The 22,845-nt window shown below is 41.4% G+C and overlaps 1 protein-coding gene across 1 annotated transcript in view; it reads left to right on the plus strand.

Moving 5' to 3' along the window:
- Positions 1-22,845, plus strand: part of dpp10 (dipeptidyl peptidase like 10) — a 219,841-nt gene that overhangs the window by 164,220 nt on the left and 32,776 nt on the right. Inside the window, exons 6-9 of the mRNA XM_026295426.1 lie at positions 11,010-11,062; positions 12,238-12,319; positions 18,190-18,310; positions 22,009-22,163. Coding sequence (XP_026151211.1) covers positions 11,010-11,062; positions 12,238-12,319; positions 18,190-18,310; positions 22,009-22,163 — 411 coding nt within the window. The remainder of the gene's footprint in view (positions 1-11,009; positions 11,063-12,237; positions 12,320-18,189; positions 18,311-22,008; positions 22,164-22,845) is intronic.

Genomic DNA, 22,845 nt, shown 5'->3' on the forward strand with positions numbered 1-22,845 from the left:
TGAGTAGACTGCTTTTGGCATCTGGCACAAATTGTTTATGAAACAAAGTTAAGAGTAAGTAAGGACTAAACATATGTCAGATTATTATTGTTATTACTCCCATGCTTTATCATTAATAATTACACTCATCTTCACAGGTGCTATTGTATTTGAGTGTAGAAAAGGCCAGGTTTTGTCAAACCAGCAACCAAGGTCACCATACCAAGGTTATACCTAATTTAATGGAAGATTCCATATAGATGGACTGGTGACCTGTCCTGATGGATGGATGGAACCATCCATCATCTATACCCACTTATTCCTATTTAGGGTCACAGGGATCTGCTGGAGCCAATTCCAGCTCTCTTTGGGTGAAAGGCAGGGGTACACCCTGGGCAGGTCACCAGTGGATGAATGGTTCATTTGAGGGTTTTACTGGGGCAAGTGTTGTTCTATATATCCTGGCTGAAATTAGGAAGTTTCAAAATGTCAGAGTTTGAAAAAAATGTGTCTAGAATCACTTGAGGAATCAGTTTCTACTCCCAGTGACATACAGTATTTGTTATAATGCTTGCATATTTATATTGAGCACACTCAACTCGTGTCAACTGCATTACATTCGATGCAGTGAGAACTCTGCATAAAGTCAATATGAGTCAGTTTGAGCTCTGTGAATCCTCTCTTTTCTGCTCTAAACAGTAATTCACTTTCACTATGAACAACAGTCTGTGTTATTGATGTTCCACCTTATTGTTATGGGCTGTGCATGAGTGCTTAGGCTAGAATCCAAAGCCTTATTGTTGTCTTTGTATAATGTCTTTATAACTGCCTTAAGCCTCATTAACATCTGTTATGTTTCTGAATGCACTTCGGAGAAAGAGACAGTAATATACTCTGATCCCTGCAGGGGTTAGATTTCATTTACACTGGAACATAAACATAGAATGTAATATTTCACATCTAAGGTAGACGCAGCATATTGTAGGTACTTCCATAACTGATTTCTTGGACAGTTTTGTGTTAGTGGAAAACAAGCTCTGAACACAGAAGTGATTTTATGGTGATATGATTAAACTGTTGGTAGACCATTGCCTGTTTACATGTTCTGTAGATAGAGACCAAAATTGACATTCTTGTTATTCACCTGGAAAGTCAAAGTTCAATATTCTCTTTCCTGTTAGATCCACCAACCCCTAGTAGCTAAATCCTTCATTATTAGCTAGTTGCTAATGATGTTTTGATGGTTGTTTGGTGCTGGATATCATACAACTTTTAGTGCTTTTTTTGGTGAAAACAAAAGCTGTCTGCTGTGGTCACATGAGAGAGGTGTTGATTCAGCTGTATGATCATTGTGGAGCCTGTAATTTGTGATGCTTGTAAGTTACTGTATGTTTTTTATGTATTGAATGGTGGTTTAAATATCATGTCCAATTAATTTACATCAGAATAATTTAACAATATGACCTATCTTTGTATAGCCATGTTTGAATAAAAATCATAATATCTATCATGTATCCATGTGCAACCTCAGGTCAACAGATGTACACATCAGGGGTGATTCTAGGATTTTCATTTAAGGGGGACTCAGCCCCAATGAGTATAATAGTAAAAAATGAAAATAAATAAATAAAATAAAATAAACATTTGACTAACAGGTTAGAATGGTAAACTTATTGCAGCACTCCACTGTAGGCCTATTGCATAGATGTATTCTTATGTATATGCTTCAAGATGGCGCGGTATATGCTTCAAGATGGCGCCGCGGATGGCTGCCTCGGTCTGGAGCTCTCCAGTTGTTTTGTTATTTTTGTTAGTTTGTCCTGCACTTTGTTTCTGTAACTTATTAAGTTTCACTCGGGCTGAACTGCTAAGCATTCGGCAGCACTCCCAGGATATTTTTCCTCCAATTTTTGCACATTCGGACGTTTTGTGGAGCGTTTTAGCTGGCGGAGCAGCTGCGCTTCTCAGAAAGCGCAAACGCGGGAAGCGCGCTGGTGCGCTGGTGAAACTTCGTCAGCGTGGCCTCAGGACAGCGCTGCCCAGCATACACCTGGCGAATCTCCGCTCGCTACCCAACAAGATGGACGAAATACACCTGCTTATCCGGATAAACAAGGACTTTTCGAACTCTGCTGCTCTGTGTTTCACGGAGACCTGGCTTAATGGAGCCATACCGGACAGCGCGCTCCATCTGCCCGGATTCCAGCTGATCAGAGCGGACCGCAACTCAGACGCAACGGGGAAATCGCGCGGTGGTGGGACATGCTTTTACATCAATGAGAGGTGGTGTACAGATGCAACAGTGTTGAAGAAGATCTGCTGTCCTGACCTGGAAGCACTTTTCATTAACTGTAAACCCTTCTACTCACCGCGGGAGTTTTCCTCGTGCGTTCTGGTCAGTGTTTACATTCCCCCGCAAGCGCGCGTGTGCGACGCGCTGCATCAGCTGGCTGAGGAGATCGCAAACACGGAGCAGCAACACCCGGACTCTGTTTTTATCATCCTCGGAGACTTTAATAAAGCACACTTGAGCCACGAACTGCCAAAATTCAGGCAGCACATCAAGTGCCCCACCAGAGAGGGGAATACTCTGGACCACTGCTACACCACAATAAAGGATGCATATCACGCCGTCCCCAGAGCAGCTTTAGGACTCTCTGACCACTGTCTGGTCCACCTCATACCAACATACAGGCAAAAGCTTAAATCTGCTAAGCCTGTAGTGAGAACTGTCAAGAGATGGACCAGGGAAACAGAGCAGGAGCTACAGGCCTGCTTTGAATGCACTGACTGGAGTGTTTTTCAAGCTGCTGCCACAAACCTGGATGAACTCACGGACTCTGTTACATCTTACATCAGTTTCTGTGAGGACATGTGCATTCCCACCCGGACCTTCTTAACATACAACAACGACAAACCATGGTTCTCTGGAAAACTCAGACAGCTTCGTAAAGCCAAAGGAGATGCCTACAGAAGTGGTGATCGGGTCTTGTATAATCAGGCCAGGAACACACTGAATAAGGAGATCAGAGCAGCTAAGAGGAGCTACTCCAAAAAGCTGGAAAACCAGTTTACAGCTAACGACTCTGCTTCAGTGTGGAGAGGCCTGAGGACAATAACCAACTATAGGACTCCATCCTCCTCCTCAATAGGCAATCAAACGCTGGTGAACGATCTGAATGAGTTTTATTGCAGATTTGAATCACCCCCCACCCGCTCTGATTGTCCTCCAGAGCAACCATTAACACCTCCATCCAGCAACCCCCTCTCCCCCGCTCTGATACTTCAGACCAGTGTGGACGATGTGTGTCGGCTCTTCAGGAAGCAGAAGAGAAGGAAAGCACCAGGACCAGATGGGGTTTCACCATCATGCCTCAGAACCTGTGCTGACCAGCTGGCTCCCATCTTCTCTCTGATCTTCAACAGATCACTGGAGCTGTGTGAAGTCCCTGCATGCTTCAAACGCTCCACCATCATTCCCATCCCCAAGAAGCCAAAAATCACAGGACTCAACGACTACAGACCAGTGGCTCTGACATCCGTGGTCATGAAGTCCTTTGAAAGACTGGTGTTGGCCCATCTGAAGAACGTCACTGGACCCTTCCTGGACCCCCTGCAGTTTGCCTACCGATCCAATCGGTCCGTGGATGATGCAGTCAATATGGGGCTGCACTACATCCTGCAACATCTGGACAAACCAGGGACTTATGTAAGGATTCTGTTTGTGGACTTCAGCTCAGCATTCAACACCATCATCCCATCACTCCTCCAGAATAAACTCTCCCAGCTCTCTGTTCCTGACTCCACCTGTCAGTGGATTACAAGCTTCCTGAAGGATAGGCAACAGCTAGTGAGGATGGGGAAATTTACTTCTGGCTCCCGCATCACCAGCACCGGCGCCCCCCAGGGGTGTGTTCTCTCCCCACTGCTCTTCTCCCTCTACACAAACGACTGCACCTCCTGCGACTCCTCTGTGAAACTCCTGAAGTTTGCAGATGACACCACTGTCATTGGTCTCATCCAGGACGGTGAAGAGTCTGCATACAGACAGGAGGTGGAGCAGCTGGCTCGCTGGTGCAGTCACAACAACTTGGAGCTAAACACGCTCAAAACAGTGGAGATGGTTGTGGACTTCAGGAGAAATGCCCCCACCCACCCCCCTCTCACCATTATGAACAGCACTGTGGCACTAGTGGAGTCATTCAGGTTCCTGGGCACCACCATCTCTCAGGACCTGAAGTGGAACTTCCACATCGACTCCATCACGAAGAAGGCCCAGCAGAGGTTGTACTTCCTGCGCCAGCTGAAGAAGTTCAACCTTCCACAGACGCTGCTGACCCAGTTCTACTCAGCGGTCATCGAGTCGGTCCTGTGCTCCTCCATCACTGTCTGGTTTAGTTCTGCCTCTAAATCAGACATCCGAAGACTTCAGAGGACAGTCCGGACCGCTGAGAAGATCATCGGTGTTACCCTACCCACCCTCCAAGTCCTGTTCACCTCCAGAGTGAGAAAAAGAGCTCGGAAAATCACTCTGGATGCCACCCACCCGAGTCACCACCTCTTCCAGCTCTTACCGTCTGGCCGGCGCTTCAGAGCTCCAAACATCAAGACAGCCCGGCACAAAGGAAGCTTCTTCCCTCAGGCCATCCAACTCTTAAACTCGTAGCTCTCCACCATTCCCTTCCACCACCTGCACTATGACACTTGCACCTTCTTGCTCTTTGCACACCAATTAGTTCCCCTTTCATCCTGTTTCTCAGGTTATCTGTGCATTTTTCTCTTAGTCTTTTAGTTTTTTGTAGCATTTCTGTAGCATTTATGTTTACTGTTTGACCCTTTGTAGCATTTGTATTTATGTCTGTTTGCACTGGAGTACCCCCCCCCCCCCCCCTGTACCAAAACAAATTCCTTGTGTGTGTGTGTGTGCACACTCACTTGGCAATAAAGCTCATTCTGATTCTGATTCTGATTCTGATTCTGATTCTGATGTGTATAATGTTTGCGTACTGAACAAGCCAAATACAAATAACACACCTGTTTACTGTATAAACACAAAATTTTACTGTTTGCATTTCTAGTACAAACCTCTTTCTAAGTTCAAATAGAAATATGTAAACAAAAAACTAACTATAAACTCACATTGACTATTCATATTATCAATATAATATGAATATAAAGGAGGAGAACCCACACGCACATCCGAATAAGCAAAGTCTTAATATAACAGAAAGTCTTTAAGAAAGAAACGAAAGGCGTCTCAACCTGAGAGGTAATTCCATAGGGAAGCAGCGGCATGCTGGCAACAGTCAGCCAAGGGGATGGCATGAGAAAGTGGTAGCAGCATGCTGCTGGCAGGTGGCAGTGGTGATCGCCAGGAGGCTGAAGGCACGCAGGTAGGAGACGGCTGGGGCAGAAGAGGGAAAGGCAACCTGTGTGAGGAAATAAATCAGTTAGAAAGGTTGTAGCATGAGATGAGCACAGGACGTGTGTTAGCTACTACCGAAAAGGTAGACTGATAAACTGGCAATCTGACTGCTGAAGACCCGAGGCTTTTATGGCAGGTGGAAATTCTGGACCAGGTTCTGGTCTAGCATGGCCGACCTGGACACCCAGGTTCGTTCCTCCAGGCCGTAACCCTCCCAGTCCACCAAGTACTGCAGGCCGTGACCCCAGATGTCGGCATCCATGGTGGGCCACCAAAACCTCCACCTGACGAGGTTCCTGGTCTGAACCATGCACTTGTGACAGGCAATCTTTGAGCCATGGGCCCACTGGAGACCCTGCGAATGCAAGGGACTGGCAACATACAGGTTATTAGGAGGCCCGGGTCAGGCTTTTGGCCCTGAGCTGCCCTAAACTGTTCCTTGATCTCCCAGGTCACCACGGCCACTACACGATGAGAAGGGAGGATGGGTTCCGGAAGTGTCTCTGAACAGGAGTGAGAGAATTGACGAGAGAGGGTGTCAGGTTTGAGGTTACGGGAGCCAGACCAATAGATCACAGTAAAGTCAAACCTACTGAAAAACAGGGCCCACCGTGCTTGGCGTGAGTTCAGTCTCTTGGCCGCCTGGAGGTATTCCAACTTCTTATGGTCTGGCCAGATGACAAAAGGCTGTCTTCACTCCTCAAGGGCTAGCTTGATGGCCAAAAGTTCCGGTTTCCCATTTTGTAGTTAGCCTCGGCGGGGGAGAGTCGACGGGAGAAGAAGGCACAGGAGTGGAGTTTGTGGTCTGTCTTTGAGCATTGGGAGAGGACAGCACCCACTCTGACGTCAGAGGCGTCCACCTCCACGATGAACTGCCAGTGGTGGTCTGGTTGGACAAGGATAGGGGCCAAGGTAAACCATTGTTTGAGGTCTAGGAAGGCCTCCTCAGCCTGAAGGGGACCTTGACAGAGGTAAGCCGGGTTAGTGGTTGGGCTATGGTGCTATAGTTGCGGATAAACCAGTGGTAAAGGTCCGCAAACCCCAGGAACTGCTGGAGCCCCCGCCAGCTTGTGGGTCATGGCCAGTCGACCACCATGCGGACCTTCGCTGGGTCGGCTCCCACTCGCCCCGCTTCAATGATAAACCCGAGGAACGAGACCCTGGGGTGACTGAACTCCCACTTCTCTAGCTTGATGAACAAACAATTTTCTAATAGCCTTTGCAACACCTGGCACACGTAGGTGGTATGTTTGTCCACAGTGCAAGAGAAAATCAGGATGTCGTCAGGTAGACGAAGATGCACTGGTTGACGAAGTCCCTAAGCACGTTGCCCTCGCTGATGTGAATGAGATGATAGGCATTGCTATAGGTCAAGCGTAGTGAAGACTGTCGCCCCCTGCAGGGCCTCAAATGCTGAGGTCAGCAACAGCAGGGGTAGCAGTTCTTCATCGTGATGTCATTGATGCCCCTATAGTCAATGCACGGCCGCAATGTCTCCTTCTTTGCAACGAAAAAGAACCCAAAGCCAACTGGGGAGGATGAGGGCCTAATTATTCCTGATGCTAGGGACTCTCTGAGGTACTTTTCTATTGATTCCCTCTCAGGGCAAGATAGATTGTACATCCTACTAGAGGGCAGTGTGGCTCCTAGGAGGAAATCGATGGCACAGTCATAAGGACGATGAGAAAGGAGAGACAACACTTGATCCTTATCAAAAACCATGGCTAAATCATGATAGCAGTCCAGGACCAAAGAGAGATTAGGCAGCGGTTTAGGTGGGAAGTCAGCCGCCTTGGACGGGGTAAGGGCGGAGCGGAGACAAGACGCCGTGGCAGTAGGAGCTCCATCCAGTAAGCTTGTCCTGGGCCCAGTCAATTTGGGGGTTATGAAGGCGCAACCACAAGTGACCTAAAACAAGAGGTGTAACTGGTGATTAGATGATTTTAAAACACATCTCCTCCTGGTGGTTGTCAGACAGGAGGAGAGTAGATCCGCACGCAGATCTGAATGAGCAACGTCTTTATTTAACAGAAAGTCTTTAAGGAAGGAACAAAAGGCATCTCGACCTGAGAGGTAATTACAGTGGCAGAAGCTCTGCATCTAGAAAATTATCATCGGCAGAAGCAGCGGCATGCTGGCAGCAGGCAGCCGAGGGGATGGCTCAAGGAAGTGGTAGCAGCAAGATGATAGACACAGAAGGAGAGGGAAGAGATGCACGAGGAAGGAGGAGCAGAGGAGCAGCGGCACTGCTATAAATAACACAGCTATGAGGCTGGACAATGGAATATACTATGTGGGTGCTGTGATTCACTTTCAATAGTTAAAAAAATAAAAATGAAAAAATAAAAAACCTTTCTAAATCAAAGTGACTTAAAAATATCCTTAGTCTAATAAATGTATGGGACATTATTTAATACAATATTTAATAGAAAAAAAACATGATGTTTCTGTCTGTCAGTCACTCCAATATGCAGTTAAAATGAGTGCACTGAATGCTGTCTGTCACTATCTTTAATCAGACTGCATATGTTAGTATGTTAGTTAATGCCACATGTACGGTAGCATGTTTTATATTGAAAGTTAAGTTTTCAAATGAAAACTGAAACAACATGATTGTTCATCATTAATCATTAATTAATTAATTAATCATACATATACAACATAATAATAATCTAAATAACTCCTCTTCTGTTAACTTCTGATTTATTTGATTTATATGTTCGAGGGGCAGACACAATCTCTATGGGGTTTGGGGGGTGACGGCACTAAGGAAACTGCAGAGAGGCGTTTTAGACTCAGAGTTGACTCTGTTTTAGTCTCTGCGTCCCGGTCCCCACCCTGGATTGTCAGGCTTTAGGTCGGCTAATAAACTCGGCCAAATTCCTAGAGATGAGAGCTGCACCATTCAAAGTGGGATGGATGCGTCTCTCGCTACCAGACCGGGTTTTGCCCAGAAAGTGGCCCAATTGTCTATGAAGCCCACATCGTTTGCTGGACACCAGCTAGACAGCCAGCGACGGAACGACGACATGCGGCTAAACATGTCATCGCTGGTCAGATTGGGGAGGGGTCCAGAGAAAACTACGGAGTCCGACATTAATTTAGCAAAGTTACACACCGACTCAACATTAATTTTAGTGACCTCCGATTGGCGTAATCGGGTGTCATTGCTGCCGACGTGAATAACAATTTTCCCATATTTCCGATTAGCCTTAGCCAGCAGCTTCAAATTTGACTCGATGTCGCCCGCTCTGGCCCCAGGAAACATTTGACTATGGTCGCTGGTGTCTCTATTTTCACGTTCCTGACTATGGAATCGCCAATTATCAGAGTCGGTTTCTCAGCGGGTGTGTCGCTGAGCGGGGAAAATCTATTAGAAACGTGAACAGGCAGGTGATGAGCCGTGGGCTTCTGCTTAGGAGTACCTTTCCGTCGGACCGTCGCCCAGGCTAATTCTCCGGGCTGCTCCGGAGCTGCTCTTGGACCGCTAACAGACCCTGAGCTCGGAGGCTCCACACCAGCTAACGGGGCTAGGCTAGCTGGCTTTTGTTCGAAGGTGCGGAGCCGCGCTTCCAAATCAGTGATCCTCGCCTCCGAGGCTAACAGAACCTTACACTTAGTACAGGTATCATTATCGCTAAAGGAGGCAGAGGAACAACTAAACATGTGGCACACCGAGCAAGAAAGAGAGAGAGAGGGAGAGGCCATGTTAGCTAAGCTAACTAGCTAGCTAAGCTAACCGGTAGGCTAACGAGCGCTAAGTCAGGAAATAGCAATAAATACTGGTCAAAATAGAAAGGTACTTGACTAGTACCGGAATGTAGCAGTTAATGAATTGTTTAGAGTTTAGTTAGTTTTTAGGTGTGTTAGACTAAAGCTAATCTGTTGCATACGGCACACACAACACAACACACTTACAAGTGGATTCACTTTGCCGAAAACAGCGCAGAGGTCCTCTTACAGGACTTAAATGACAGAATAAATTGTTATAAATCATATACATCATTGTTATATACAGTATATAATACTGTATGTTGTAATATAATCTAATGTATTATGTTATGTAGTAACCTCATGATTAACCTACTGCATTTTTCCAACTCATTGCCAAACAGCTTCTCAATGTCAGCATCAGTATATGAAGATCAGCATTACACATCTGGGTTTGGAATTCTTGTGTTCATGCAGTTTGCTTATACAAACTGCATCTGGCATAGTGAAAAATTATTTTGATTTACTGTATGTGATACTGGCAGTAACCAAGTTCACCAACTTAATGAGGAAGTCAAGTCATATTCTTGCCTCTCTGTGCTGAGAAGCAAGCATGCCAGCAGGCATAGTACACTTCTTAAAAGAAAAGGAGAACATAAAAAGGTTTAGCCTCTGTTGGGCTGGACAGCCTGAAGGAATGGTCCAAAATGAACTCCATCTTGGACAAAACCTTCCAAGATGATGTAGAGCATTTGTAGCCTCTGGCTCAGCCCCTTGAGGTGCACCAGGGAGCAGTATAAACTCTCATTTGTGCACTTGTGCTACGCAATACTTCTTGCTTTGACATCCTTGATAAAATGAAAAGGTATTTATAGGTGTTTTCACTTTTTTGTTTGGTACACTACACTTGTCTCACTAGGGCAGTTTAAATTTGACAACATGAACCATTTTATATATGTCTGTGCAGTATGAATGCATTGATATGTAGCCTACACTTAAGCTAGTCTCTGCATTAAAAGTTGTACCTGTATGCTCAATAACAATTGAATGGTTCCATGGTTGTCAGCTGTCAACATTTGTACTAATGGATTTATCACAGAAGTACTATGACTAAAAACAAACTCTCAAATAGTACAGAAGAAGCTTTGGAAATCACCATTTTACATAGGGCAAATGCCTTGCTTTATTAATACCAAGATAGTGTGTTGTTGGGAAAAGAAAAATTTGTTAAAGCCATGAATTAGAACAACTTCTGCACCAGTATTGGAGCTCAGTCATGTTGGGTTGTTCCTGATATTTCAGCCATCCTTATTCATCGATCTGTGTCTCAATGTTCACCCATTGTCAATGTGAGTGTATCTCTGAATTTAGCAGTACAGATTTTTACAGGTACATCAAAGTGACCTCCTCTGATAGATACCTCTCCTTTCCTCTCTGTCATCTTCATGATAAAATACAAGTATATGGCCTGTTGCTGTGCCCAGTCACCGCGCCATCATCAGAGTTCTATTATCATGTCAGGCACAGCTTCTCCAGGGGCTTTTCAGACAGCTTTACATGCACCCCTCTGTCACTTTGAATGCCTTTCCCTCTCTTTTGCTGTCTTTGTCTCTCTGTCTCTCCATCTCTCTCATGTCCTCAGAGCAGAGGCACTCGGTGATGATGGGTTTCTCAGATGGAATTAAAATGTCTCGTCCCACAGCTGTCACACATGCAAATTGCATTGTCTACAGATTCTATCACTGTGAACAGCCAGCAGTCTGTTTTGTCTGATGCCTTCCTCCTTTTCATTTTTTGTCATGATGTCATTATTTGTGGCACAGCTGCTTCTCTTGTTAATGTTTTAGACAGTCATCTTTTAATCTCAGTCTGTCTTATTTTTTCTTTGATGCAGGTTTACCGCCAGTCATATATGGCCTCCTACAGCATCTACAATATTCATACACGGTAAGTGTTTTTGTCTGCTTCAGCAATTGCAGTGAGATGACTAAAAACATTACTGCCATTAGAGGAAAAATAACTGTGCCATTCTGGTCTATCTGGTCATGCTATCACTAGAACGGCAGTGTCCTTTTAAAACAGGGTTCTCAGCACATGTCCATGCAGTGTGCCCCTGACTGAGGAAACGTCCACGGTAAAAAACGGAAGGGAGTCACTGATCCATTTGAAGCCCTGTAACAGTGCACCCAGAGCAGTTTCAACACCACTGCATCTCAAAACGGACATAAAGCAAATACGTTTTGCAAGATTTCAACTCTGTTTGATAATGCATCTAAATGTACAATGCCACAACCCATGCACCATAATTACACACAAAGTACAACAAATACAAATACTGCATGTGTAATCTATTAGGTGAAACAGGAGACATTAACTTCTTCATTAAAGTCAAAAACGTCAACTAACTTCAGAGTATGACTCTTTAATTGATTATGACACCAACTCTGGGAGAGGGTGAGATTTTTTTCTCTGTTGTAGAATTTTAGTGATGCTGCAGAGCCATGGTTAGCATGTGCAGAATGCCGTGTAATAGCATTATTCATGAAGTTTGTCCAGTTTGTCAATAGTAACACTTACATGGGGGAAAGTAAGCTTCAACTTTCAGAGTGTAAAGAAATTAACTTCTAGTTGTCATTTGTGAAATTCCTCAGATATTGAACCATTTTGGGACTCTTCTCTGGCAGTTTCTTTATTTATTGCTCATTGTTTAAATTTTAATACTGCAGCTATTATCAGCATCAATTACTCTGCCAGGATTTTCCTTGATTAATTGGTTGATCACTAAAACATCAGAATACTGGACCATCACAATATACCAGGGCTCACTGTGAAATAATTCAATATCATTTTGTCAGTCCAAGCAGCCCCAAACCACCAAATATTCACTTTATGTCATTTTTACTTGGAAAAATGACTTAAGTGATTTATCAAATATATTAGAATTGTTTTACAGCACATATATGGCATTGCACCCAGAGTATGGTTTCATGCAGCTGTAATATCATACATAATATCATATTTCCAGAATGGATTAACTTTCACAGATGTATTCTAATTTCTCTATTTTTGGTAATGTGAATGTTAGTGATGACATTGGCTGTTTTTTTTTCTTTTTCTTTTAGTGAGGTCTGGGAGCTGGACCCTCCGGAGGTGGTGAACTCGGTCCTTCAGTATGCTGCCTGGGGAATACAAGGGCAACAACTGGTGAGAACACTATGAAAAACATTTCACATGTTCACTCTGCCTTTCAGTATTGCCCTTTACTACTTGCTTTATTGAATTTCAAGTATTTTTTCAAAATGTACTTATTTTTTATGTCTTTCCTTGTTTGTGGCTAATAAGTTTTTAAGCTTGCTGAAATTAAGGCAGTAAAATCATGTTTATTTTTCCTGGATCCATTAGAAATTTTCAATACCAGTGAATCTAATGAATACCACATTTTTTGTGATATTTGACCTCAATTATTAACCCAGTAAAGTTTACATCACTTTTGTTGTCCAGGTGGATTAACTCTCTCTTGTTTCTCTGTACTGTAGTCTTGTTTATTACACTATATCCTCGAGTCCAACAGCACCTGATTCAGGTTTTCTTCAGAAAAATAAAATGTTGAAGGCTTTGTGATTGTAGAGTTAACAACATAATTTATCTTCAGCTCCAGATCTGTGGATGACATTATGCCATATAAACAGAGATATAAAGTGCCATGACAGTAGCAGCTGTAATTTTTTTTGTTTATTTTTTTTTGCTGCATGTGTATTTAAACTGTGAAGATTTTTTAAGTGTTTGTCCAGTTGTGGTTTTAGTTTCAGGTGTACTATTTTCATATCTCCTGGTCTACTCTTAATTTACTCAAGATCACTATAAGGGGGACCTGAATTAAATGTAAATTTTCTATCATAATTCTTTAGCTACACTAGACAGATTCGGAGATGTTTTGTTGACAGCTAAAAGGGTAGTAGTGCTTTGTATGAAACACTTGAGCATAAATCCAATGTGACTCCATTAGGAAGTCATCTCAAGTGACATGCACAGCATCAGTATTCAAAAGTGTTTTGCTGCAGCAGTTCTTTAAAAATGTGTGTATTTTCTTTATCAAGATGCTAAAAAGTTGCATTTAGAAAATAAATTAGGTAAGTCTGTTTATTATTTTATTAGAGTATGAAGAACACATACTGACACTAAGGAATAATTACTTTTGCAATTCTAAGTTAAGTTTGTAGAAGTGTTTAATTAAACCTTATTTGATCCCATTCATTCTTGCTGTGGTGAATGTTCATGTCCTTTTTTCAGCATCACTACTCTAATATTTTTAATTCATCTCTATTTTCAGTAACATGTAGTCAGCTGTTTCTCATAAAAGTCCTTTAGTTTTCCATTGTGAGTGTAGGCAGTCAGATTATTATCACAGTGGAAGAAATTACAAAATCAGACAATAGTCTGGCAATATATATACTTATTTATTTAAAATATACTGCCAATATGTTATATTTTTTGGTGTACCAAATCTCATGAAAAGACCAACAATGAATTTACTCCTTGTATTCCTGCCTTTTTCTTATTACAATGAACAGGGGCAATGAACTTTGTTATAAAATCAAATTTGAACTGGAAGTGTGTTTATGGAATCTGTCTGAACCTTTTAAAGGCTGCTCCACATTCTTCTCCCTCTCCAGCCACCTTACCCCAAACTGCTTCACCACTTACACACCTATTATTGACTGTGAAAGTGAGAATCTGTATTTTAAAGTTAAATATGGTGTTAACAGTATGTGATCTCATTAGCCATGCAAATAACTTCAGCCTCTTAAACTTTAATTTTCTTAACCAATGAACAATTAGTTATTTTCCAAATATATATCTGAATTGAAAGGCTGTTCTAGGAAATGACTGAAGCTTTATTTTGAAAGAACACTGTTTGTGGCATGTTATAGAATAATGTCTTCATCGTGTCTTCAACAGGAATAATTGGACTTGAGGCTACAGGACAGAGGAGGCAATGGACTGATTATACATAGCTGGATATAGTCTTTCATTTGAGTTGTTGATATGCATCTTTTAGATGAAAGATAAGGTCATGGTGAAAGTTCTCAGATTTCCACATTAGCCTCCTGAATGTACACGTTAATTCAGAAATGTGCATATGTAATTAGGATGGAACTACTTTTTATTCACTGAAGAAATTACTTTTTAACTTTGTTTACAGTTTACATCAGTGCTGTCTGAATCTCCTGTTTCCATAGCCCAGATCTTCAAAACACTTAACAACTTGTATAATTTGACCTGCAGGGATAAAACTTCAAACAGCTGGTTCCACAGCTGTAGTAACAAGCCATCAAATTTTAAAAGAGAACTTTCTTCTTGCAGGTGATGTACTTGAAATGGCTCTGCTGTTAAACCATTATTTCTCTGAACCTTTTAGCACATGTGCAGACTGCCTTCTGGACTGATGATATCTTGATACCTTCTAGTCACACAGCAGGAAATACAGCTGACTGGTTGTGTCAGTGCAGGGAGAGGCTCTTTGCTAATTATTTTTTATGTAAGATGACTTTAGGCCACTGACATCTGGTTGTTTGGAAAGGCCATAGACAGACTGGTTTCCAAACTTTGGAATGCGTAACTTGGAGAGATGGGCTCTGGTGTTTATTTGAGTTGGATTTTACTTTGACAAATGTGTGAGATAACTGAAGCATTGTGTTTTTCTACAGGGAAACAGGTTAGCATGGGGAGCACTGCTTCTGTAATGCAAACTATCTACTTCTGCTGGGTTTGATAACTCTTGAAAGTTTTCATTGTTTGAATCACTATTATTTCAGTCAAGAAAGAATCTTGTAGACATAGGTAGCACTCTTTGTATACTGGGTACTAATGCAAAAACAAAAAATACCTATCTACAGTGGGTACGGAAAGTTTTCAGACCCCTTTAAATTTTTCACTCTTTGTGTCATTGCAGCCATTTGCCAAAATCAAAAAAGTTCATTTTATTTCTCATTAATGTACACTCAGCACCCCATCTTGACAGAAAAAAACAGAAATGTAGAAATTTTTGCAAATTTATTAAAAAAGAAAAACTGAAATATCACATGGTCGTAAGTATTCAGACCCTGTGCTCAGTATTGAGTAGAAGCACCCTTTTGAGCTAGTACAGCCATGAGTCGTCTTGGGAATGATGCAACAAGTGTTTCACACCTGGATTTGGGGATCCTCTGCCATTCTTCCTTGCAGATCCTCTCCAGTTCTGTCAGGTTGGATGGTGAACGTTGGTGGACAGCCATTTTCAGGTCTCTCTAGAGATGCTCAATTGGGTTTAGGTCAGGGCTCTGGCTGGGCCAGTCAAGAACGGTCACAGAGTTGTTCCGAAGCCACTCCTTTGTTATTTTAGCTGTGTGCTTAGGGTCATTGTCCTGTTGAAAGGTGAATCTTCGGCCCAGTCTGAGGTCCTGAGCACTCTGGAAGAGGTTTTCTTCCAGGATATCGCTGTACTTGGCCGCATTCATCTTTCCTTCAGTTGCAACCAGTCGTCCTGTCCCTGCAGCTGAAAAACACCCCCATAACATGATGCTCCCACCACCATGTTTCACTGTAGGGATTGTATTGGGCAGGTGATGAGCAGTGCCTGGTTTTCTCCACACATACCGCTTAGAATTAACACCAAAAAGTTCAATCTTGGTCACATCAGACCAGAGAATCTTATTTCTCATAGTCTGGGAGTCCTTCATGTGGTTTTTGGCAAACTCTATGCAGGCTTTCATGTGTCTTGCACTGAGGAGAGGCTTCCGTCGGGCCACTCTGCCATAAAGCCCCGACTGGTGGAGGGCTGCAGTGATAGTTGACTTTGTGGAACTTTCTCCCATCTCCCTACTGCATCTCTGGAGCTCAGCCACAGTGATCTTTGGGTTCTTCTTTACCTCTCTCACCAAGGCTCTTCTCCCACTATTGCTCAGTTTGGCTGGACGGCCAGGTCTAGGAAGACTTCTGGTCGTCCCAAACTTTTTCCATTTGAGGATTATGGAGGCCACTGGGCTCTTAGGAACCTTGAGTGCTGCAGAAATTCTTTTGTAACCTTGGCCAGATCTGTGCCTTGCCACAATTCTGTCTCTGAGCTCCTTGGGCAGTTCCTTTGACCTCATGATTCTCATTTGCTCTGACATGCACTGTGAGCTGTAAGGTCTTATATAGACAGGTGTGTGCCTTTCCTAATCAAGTCCAATCAGTTTAATTAAACACAGCTGGACTCCAATGAAGGAGCAGAACCATCTCAAGGAGGATCAGAAGAAATGGACAGCATGTGAGTTAAATATGAGTGTCACTGCAAAGGGTCTGAATACTTATGACCATGTAATATTTCAGTTTTACTTTTTTAATAAATTTGCAAAAATTTCTACATTTCTGTTTTTTTTCTGTCAAGATGGGGTGCTGAGTGTACATTAATGAGAAATGAAATGAACTTTTTTGGTTTTGGCAAATGGCTGCAATGACACAAAGAGTGAAAAATTTAAAGGGGTCTGAATACTTTCCGTACCCACTGTATATTGTTACGAACTGCTACAACTATATACATACTTTGAAATCAAATGAAACACCACAGAACTTGCTTTAGAATCACTATGTTAAGTTTTCTTTAGTGTTAAACTAATCCACTAATAGTTGTCTATACAGCCATGTGTGCTCATGTTACAAAACAAAAACTCCTAATAGCTAATATGGAATACCTTTAAAAGGGAAAAGATCCCAAAAGGACCCTGTGATGGACTGGTGACCTGTCCAGGGTGTACCCCTGCCTTTCACCCAAAGAGAGCTGGGATAGGCTCCAGCAGATCCCTGTGACCCTGGTTATGAATAAGTGGGTATAGATAATGGATGGATGAAAGTTCCCGAAATGTGAAAAATAAAAGGTCTTAAGTGTGGCTCACAGCTAAGTAATTGACTCCAAGGCAACATTATACTTCTTGCTTGGATCCCGGAAAAGAAAGAAATGATGGGAGCATTTCTGTATTGTTGTCATTTAGAAAGAAGTATGAAAAAACTAATTACAGAGACAGATTTTATTCAAAAATCCAAAATATATGTAAGATTTTTTACATATATTTACTAAATAATTATAAATTAGAGTCAGGGGTGATGTTAGACCATTTTTAGGGTGCTCAAGCACACCCATATTTCGTTTCAGCAAGACTAAAAAAAATAATAAAATCATTTGGCCTATTATTAACTAAAATTCTGCATTTTTGAACATGCTAACTTGTTTTTTAATCAGTCACACACATAAAAGACAGCAATACCATTTCATGGTGGAGATTACAATCACAAACAGCCTAAGATGAAAAGTTGATGTTAGTAAATACAGATACTGACTGTTCTGAGTGTGAACACTGGGGTAATTGGTCATTAAAACTGTGACTCAGAAAGTGTGTGGTTAACTGATGCACTTAAATATTTTAGTGTAAGTGGAGCTGAAATAGAAATAAGATGCAGTATTATAAAGCATTGCAATTATTCTTCATAAACAAATGAAATAACTTTCAGTTTTATGTTTACATATAATGGCTAAAATAAAATGACTAATTAGCAAAGTATTACAAAGTCCCATATACTTTTTTATGATCAAATTACACATAGTTGCTAGGCAAATACACAAGAAAGTATATTTACATAGGAAATCTGTACTTTCGTAGATGGATATATGTTTTGTTTTTTTCCAAAAGCAAACAACCAATTTCAGGTGGGAAAGAAAGGTCAAAATGACATTACCTGACTGCATTTCCCATAGCAATCCAATACTCAATTAGAATAACATTATAAATCAATATGGATCAATTATTAGATCACAGATTCTGTGATTGGACGTTAAGCTTGCTATTTGGTAGACAGCACAAAGAGGGAAAGAGGAGGATGGAGTTAGCAGAAAGAGCATTGGGTATAAGGCCCTGTATAAATGTCATAGTCTGCTTGGAGCTGAGCACCCCAAAAAGTCTGATCCTAGGATCACCCCTGATTAGAGTTATGAAGCTGAAAGGCTGTAGACCATTAATTTTTTCATGCAACATTTGTGACTGTGTGCATTGTCTCTACAGATCTACATATTTGAAAATAACATCTACTACCAATCTGATGTCAAGAGTAACTCCCTTAGGCTAACATCTTCAGGGAAGGAAGGAGTCATCTTCAACGGAATTGCTGACTGGCTCTACGAAGGTACAGCTCAGCTTGTTCTCATATTTTTTCATTCATGGCAAAACTAGCCAAGGCATACAGTTTTGACCTTTTCCTGTTAGCTATATTTATACAAGGGAAGCTAGGGAATTTAAATGAAAATCTCAGGGACTTGATGTGAGAAAATGACTTGTGGAGAAACTGCTTTGTCACAGTGGATTGCTGAGTTACAAATAACGATAATATCTAACCTAATTTGCAAAGCGTTGACAGACTGTCTCATTTAAATGAAAATGCCTGTTCAGAAACATTACAGACAGTGATTAAATATTCATAATGTTTGTTCTAGTGCAGATATCTTCCCACTGGGTATGAGGAGTCGCTTTATGGACTTTAAGGATACCCACACTGCATATACAGTACTTTGCACCATCTTTCGAGAAAAAAGAATTTAGTCTTATTTAAATCTAAAACTGCTGTTTTCTTTCTTTAATTACATGTTTATATAATACAGTGTAAAAGCTTAACAATCAGCAATGTTTGGCTCCAGTTAGAACCTTTTTGGTTATGGCAGTTTTTTCCCACTTCAGCAAGTTTTGGTTCTTGAGTAGTCAATCTACTGTATATGTGTTGGTATATAAACAATTAGGACTTAATCCATGAAATGACAATAACATTTACTATTACTAAAATAAAGTGGACTATAAACAGTAACCTATACATATATATATATATATATATATACAGTATAGAGTGATATAGATCAGTATTGAATAGAAGCTGCTATCACAATATGCAGATATGTAGATACTCAAAGATGCTTTACATAGACAATTGGCAAAAACATTTTTCAAGCAAAAGGGCCAAAAAAATTGGTTCCATGTTTGCAAATTTGAGTCTTTCTCAATCTTTCATTGTAAAAACATACTTTCATATACAGGCATGACAGAGTTTTAATAAGTTTTGAATGTTTGTATTTTTTTAGCTGGGGACAGTTCTACAGCCTTTAATGTCAATGGGTAGAGAGTTCAAGATAGTGGGGGCAGTGAAGGAGAAGGCAATATCAGCCCACGTTCTGTGTTTGATCCTCTGGGGGATGGAAAAATATTTGAATCAGCTTTGCACAGGTTTCATGCTGGTGTGGGTTGGTGGAGGAGATTGGAGACGTACGAGGGGGCCATGTTGTGGAGGGCTTTGTACAGTACATGAGGAGGATCATGAATTCGCTGTGTCGGGGGTTGGGGAAGAAATATGGTAACAAAGACATCCGTGGCAGCCTTTATTGAGAAGTTTTGAGGGTGTGTCCATGAGGATTCTTCTGCAGTAATCAAGTCTGGATGTGATAAGCATCAATGATTGTTTCTGCAGGCAAAGATCACAGGAAAAGTTGAAGGTGGGCAATATTTTTCAGATGCTGTTTTCTCTGTATGGTTAATGTGTTTGGATGACACTGTGGGGTCGAAGACCAAATTAAGTGAAATACTATTGTCATTTCACCTTTATACAGTTCAGTACAACAACAATTCAACAAAGAAAACACAAGACTACTCCTAGTACCGTATATACACAAAGTGCAAAAACTGCAGCAGATAAATGATGTGAAAGACATTGTAAAACTTCTGCTAGAATAGATGATACTCTGATATTGGAGGAGGGAAAAACACTGGTATTGTTAATTGCTAGGGAAAAGTTAATAGTGGATTTAGGGCTGTTGATTATTTATTTCAAATGTATTGTATTTCCAGGTGAGACAGGAGAATGTCATGATTGATGGTCAAAGTTAGCATCAGGGTCAAGGATGGTGAGATAGTCACAGTTAGTAGAGATCAGGAGGTTCTTGGTAACTCTGAGGTGTGCTAATGTAGCATTTTGACTGAGTTGAATCTTTTTAAATAAGTCATTAGAGTCATAATGGGCTTTAAGCTGGGCTGCAAAAAGACATTCCCAGATTTTGCACAAAAAATATGTTTGGGGATGGGTTTGATGGTGCTTGATGAATCTGGGTTGAGTCCACGTTTTCTGAGGATAAAGATTGAAAAGGCAAGTTTGAGGGCAGGAGGGATTTGGTTGAAGCACTAGGGAGAACCTTTTTTAAGAGGTTTGTAAGGGATAGGGTACTGGGTTCTGATGACAGTTTTCATTCTCATTACGTTGTGGGAGAGGTCAAAGGCTAAGAGGAGGTTGGGTTGTAATGGGCCAGGGGGTAAAGTTCAAGTGGAGGTGTCTGTTGATAGGTTGTTATAGACTGATTTAATTTTGGGTTGACATAATGAAGGAAAGGCATCACCTTGATCATCTATAGGATATCTTCACCGGTCTGAATTCCACTTTGGAAAGTGCAAATAGTATGTTCGCCAGGAAGCACAGTGATTAAACCAGACTGGCCATATTTTAATTTTAATCAAGTGGAGCAGGAAAGCAACATGGTGAGATGTTGTGGAAGTTGCAAAAAGTTATTGTTCAGTTTTCCTGTGGGGAAGATAAAAGTTCATAGAGATCGCCAGGTGATGGAACGGACATGGGCAAATAGATTGTGGATGGATTGGTTATTTTAGATTAGCATTAAGTTATGTGATTCTATGTTAATTGCTGTCTGGGCCCCTATTTACAAGCTCTGGCCAGCTTCTGTGGAGTCCCTTTTCACAGATGATGGATAACATGATTGTATTTATCTGGATTTATCAGTTTTAATGGATTTGTGAAATAAAGTTTATGAATTCAAATATTGCTGGTTGACTATCAGTGTTTGTGTGTGGGGAAATTCATGTGCTCTGTGAAGTTGAGGCCGTTCTAGGATTTCTTATCAGCTTTGGAGTCAGTGCAGTCACTGATCAGCAGAATTTACGAAGAAGGGGAATAAAACTGAGCCAGGAAAGCAGACAAGTGGGAAAAGACAGAACACAAGGCTGGTGGTGGAGGGGTGTGGCACAGATTGCAGGAGAGAAACAGTTGTGTAATCCACAGGAGAACTCTAGATATTGAAAAGCATTACCACACAAGGACACAATAATGGAGGAAATTAGGTCCTGCCAAATGTCTGATTCAGAGTCTATGCTGAGCACATGCTTTTGTGTCACTGGCATCTTAGTCCCATTGTCAAAAATTTGTACTAAGATGGAAAATCATGGCAGGAATAGTAAGGTGTATGATGTGCACATAAAATGTTATGGCATAAAGCAGAGGCTGTGAGACTTTCTAGCGCAAAGCACAAGCTCAGTTTCACTGTTTTTTTTTTTTTTTACATCATGTAGATTTGTTAATGTAACATCAATATAAGATCATCAGAGATATAAAGCAAACACAGACTAAAATATTTTGTCCTAGGTGGTTTATAGCTGCTATTGTAGAAGTTGAAAGTTTTCAGCTTTTGTGGTTTTGAAAATGACAAAAATACTGCAACTGCAACTAAATTCTATTCATAGTGGCTTATAAAAAGGCAGTTGTTTTATATATGCTGCATAACTGTCAAATGTGCTCATTTTTTGCATGTGTTCTTGTTTACCTTTTTTATCACTTTATCCATGTCTTTCTTCCAATCTTCCTTCATTTTGATCCCATTAGGTATAGCTTGCTTACACATAGTGACTTGAAAGGCCTGAGGGCAGATCATATGTAATATTATTTTGTGTTGTCAATCAGTAAAAATTTTGCTTTTTTTTTTTTTTGCTAATTTTTTCAAAATTGCAGTATTGATTTCTCAGCTGAAATAAACGTGTCATTCTGTGTCTCTGTCCAAACAGAGGAAATCCTTCTGACCCATGTGGCACACTGGTGGTCACCTGATGGAGAGCGGCTGGCTTTCCTGGTCCTCAATGATAGTCTAGTCCCCAACATGGCTTTACCTCGTTTCACTGGCATGGCATATCCCAAAGGAAAGCAGTACCCATACCCCAAGGTATGCATAATTTAGAATCCATACATGCTATGATATACAGTGGGTACGGAAAGTATTCAGACCCCTTTAAATTTTTCACTCTTTGTGTCATTGCAGCCATTTGCCAAAATCAAAAAAGTTCATTTTATTTCTCATTAATGTACACTCAGCACCCCATCTTGACAGAAAAAAACAGAAATGTAGACATTTTTGCAAATTTATTAAAAAAGAAAAACTGAAATATCACATGGTCATAAGTATTCAGACCCTTTGCAGTGACACTCATATTTAACTCACATGCTGTCCATTTCTTCTGATCCTCCTTGAGATGGTTCTGCTCCTTCATTGGAGTCTAGCTGTGTTTAATTAAACTGATTGGACTTGATTAGGAAAGGCACACACCTGTCTATATAAGACCTTACAGCTCACAGTGCATGTCAGAGCAAATGAGAATCATGAGGTCGATGGAACTGCCCAAGGAGCTCAGAGACAGAATTGTGGCAAGTCACAGATCTGGCCAAGGTTACAAAAGAATTTCTGCAGCACTCAAGGTTCCTAAGAGCCCAGTGGCCTCCATAATCCTCAAATGGAAAAAGTTTGGGACGACCAGAACTCTTCCTAGACCTGGCCGTCCAGCCAAACTGAGCAATTGTGGGAGAAGAGCCTTGGTGAGAGAGGTAAAGAAGAACCCAAAGATCACTGT

Source organism: Mastacembelus armatus, chromosome 21 (genome assembly GCF_900324485.2).
Source record: "Mastacembelus armatus chromosome 21, fMasArm1.2, whole genome shotgun sequence".
Lineage (NCBI taxonomy): Eukaryota > Metazoa > Chordata > Actinopteri > Synbranchiformes > Mastacembelidae > Mastacembelus > Mastacembelus armatus.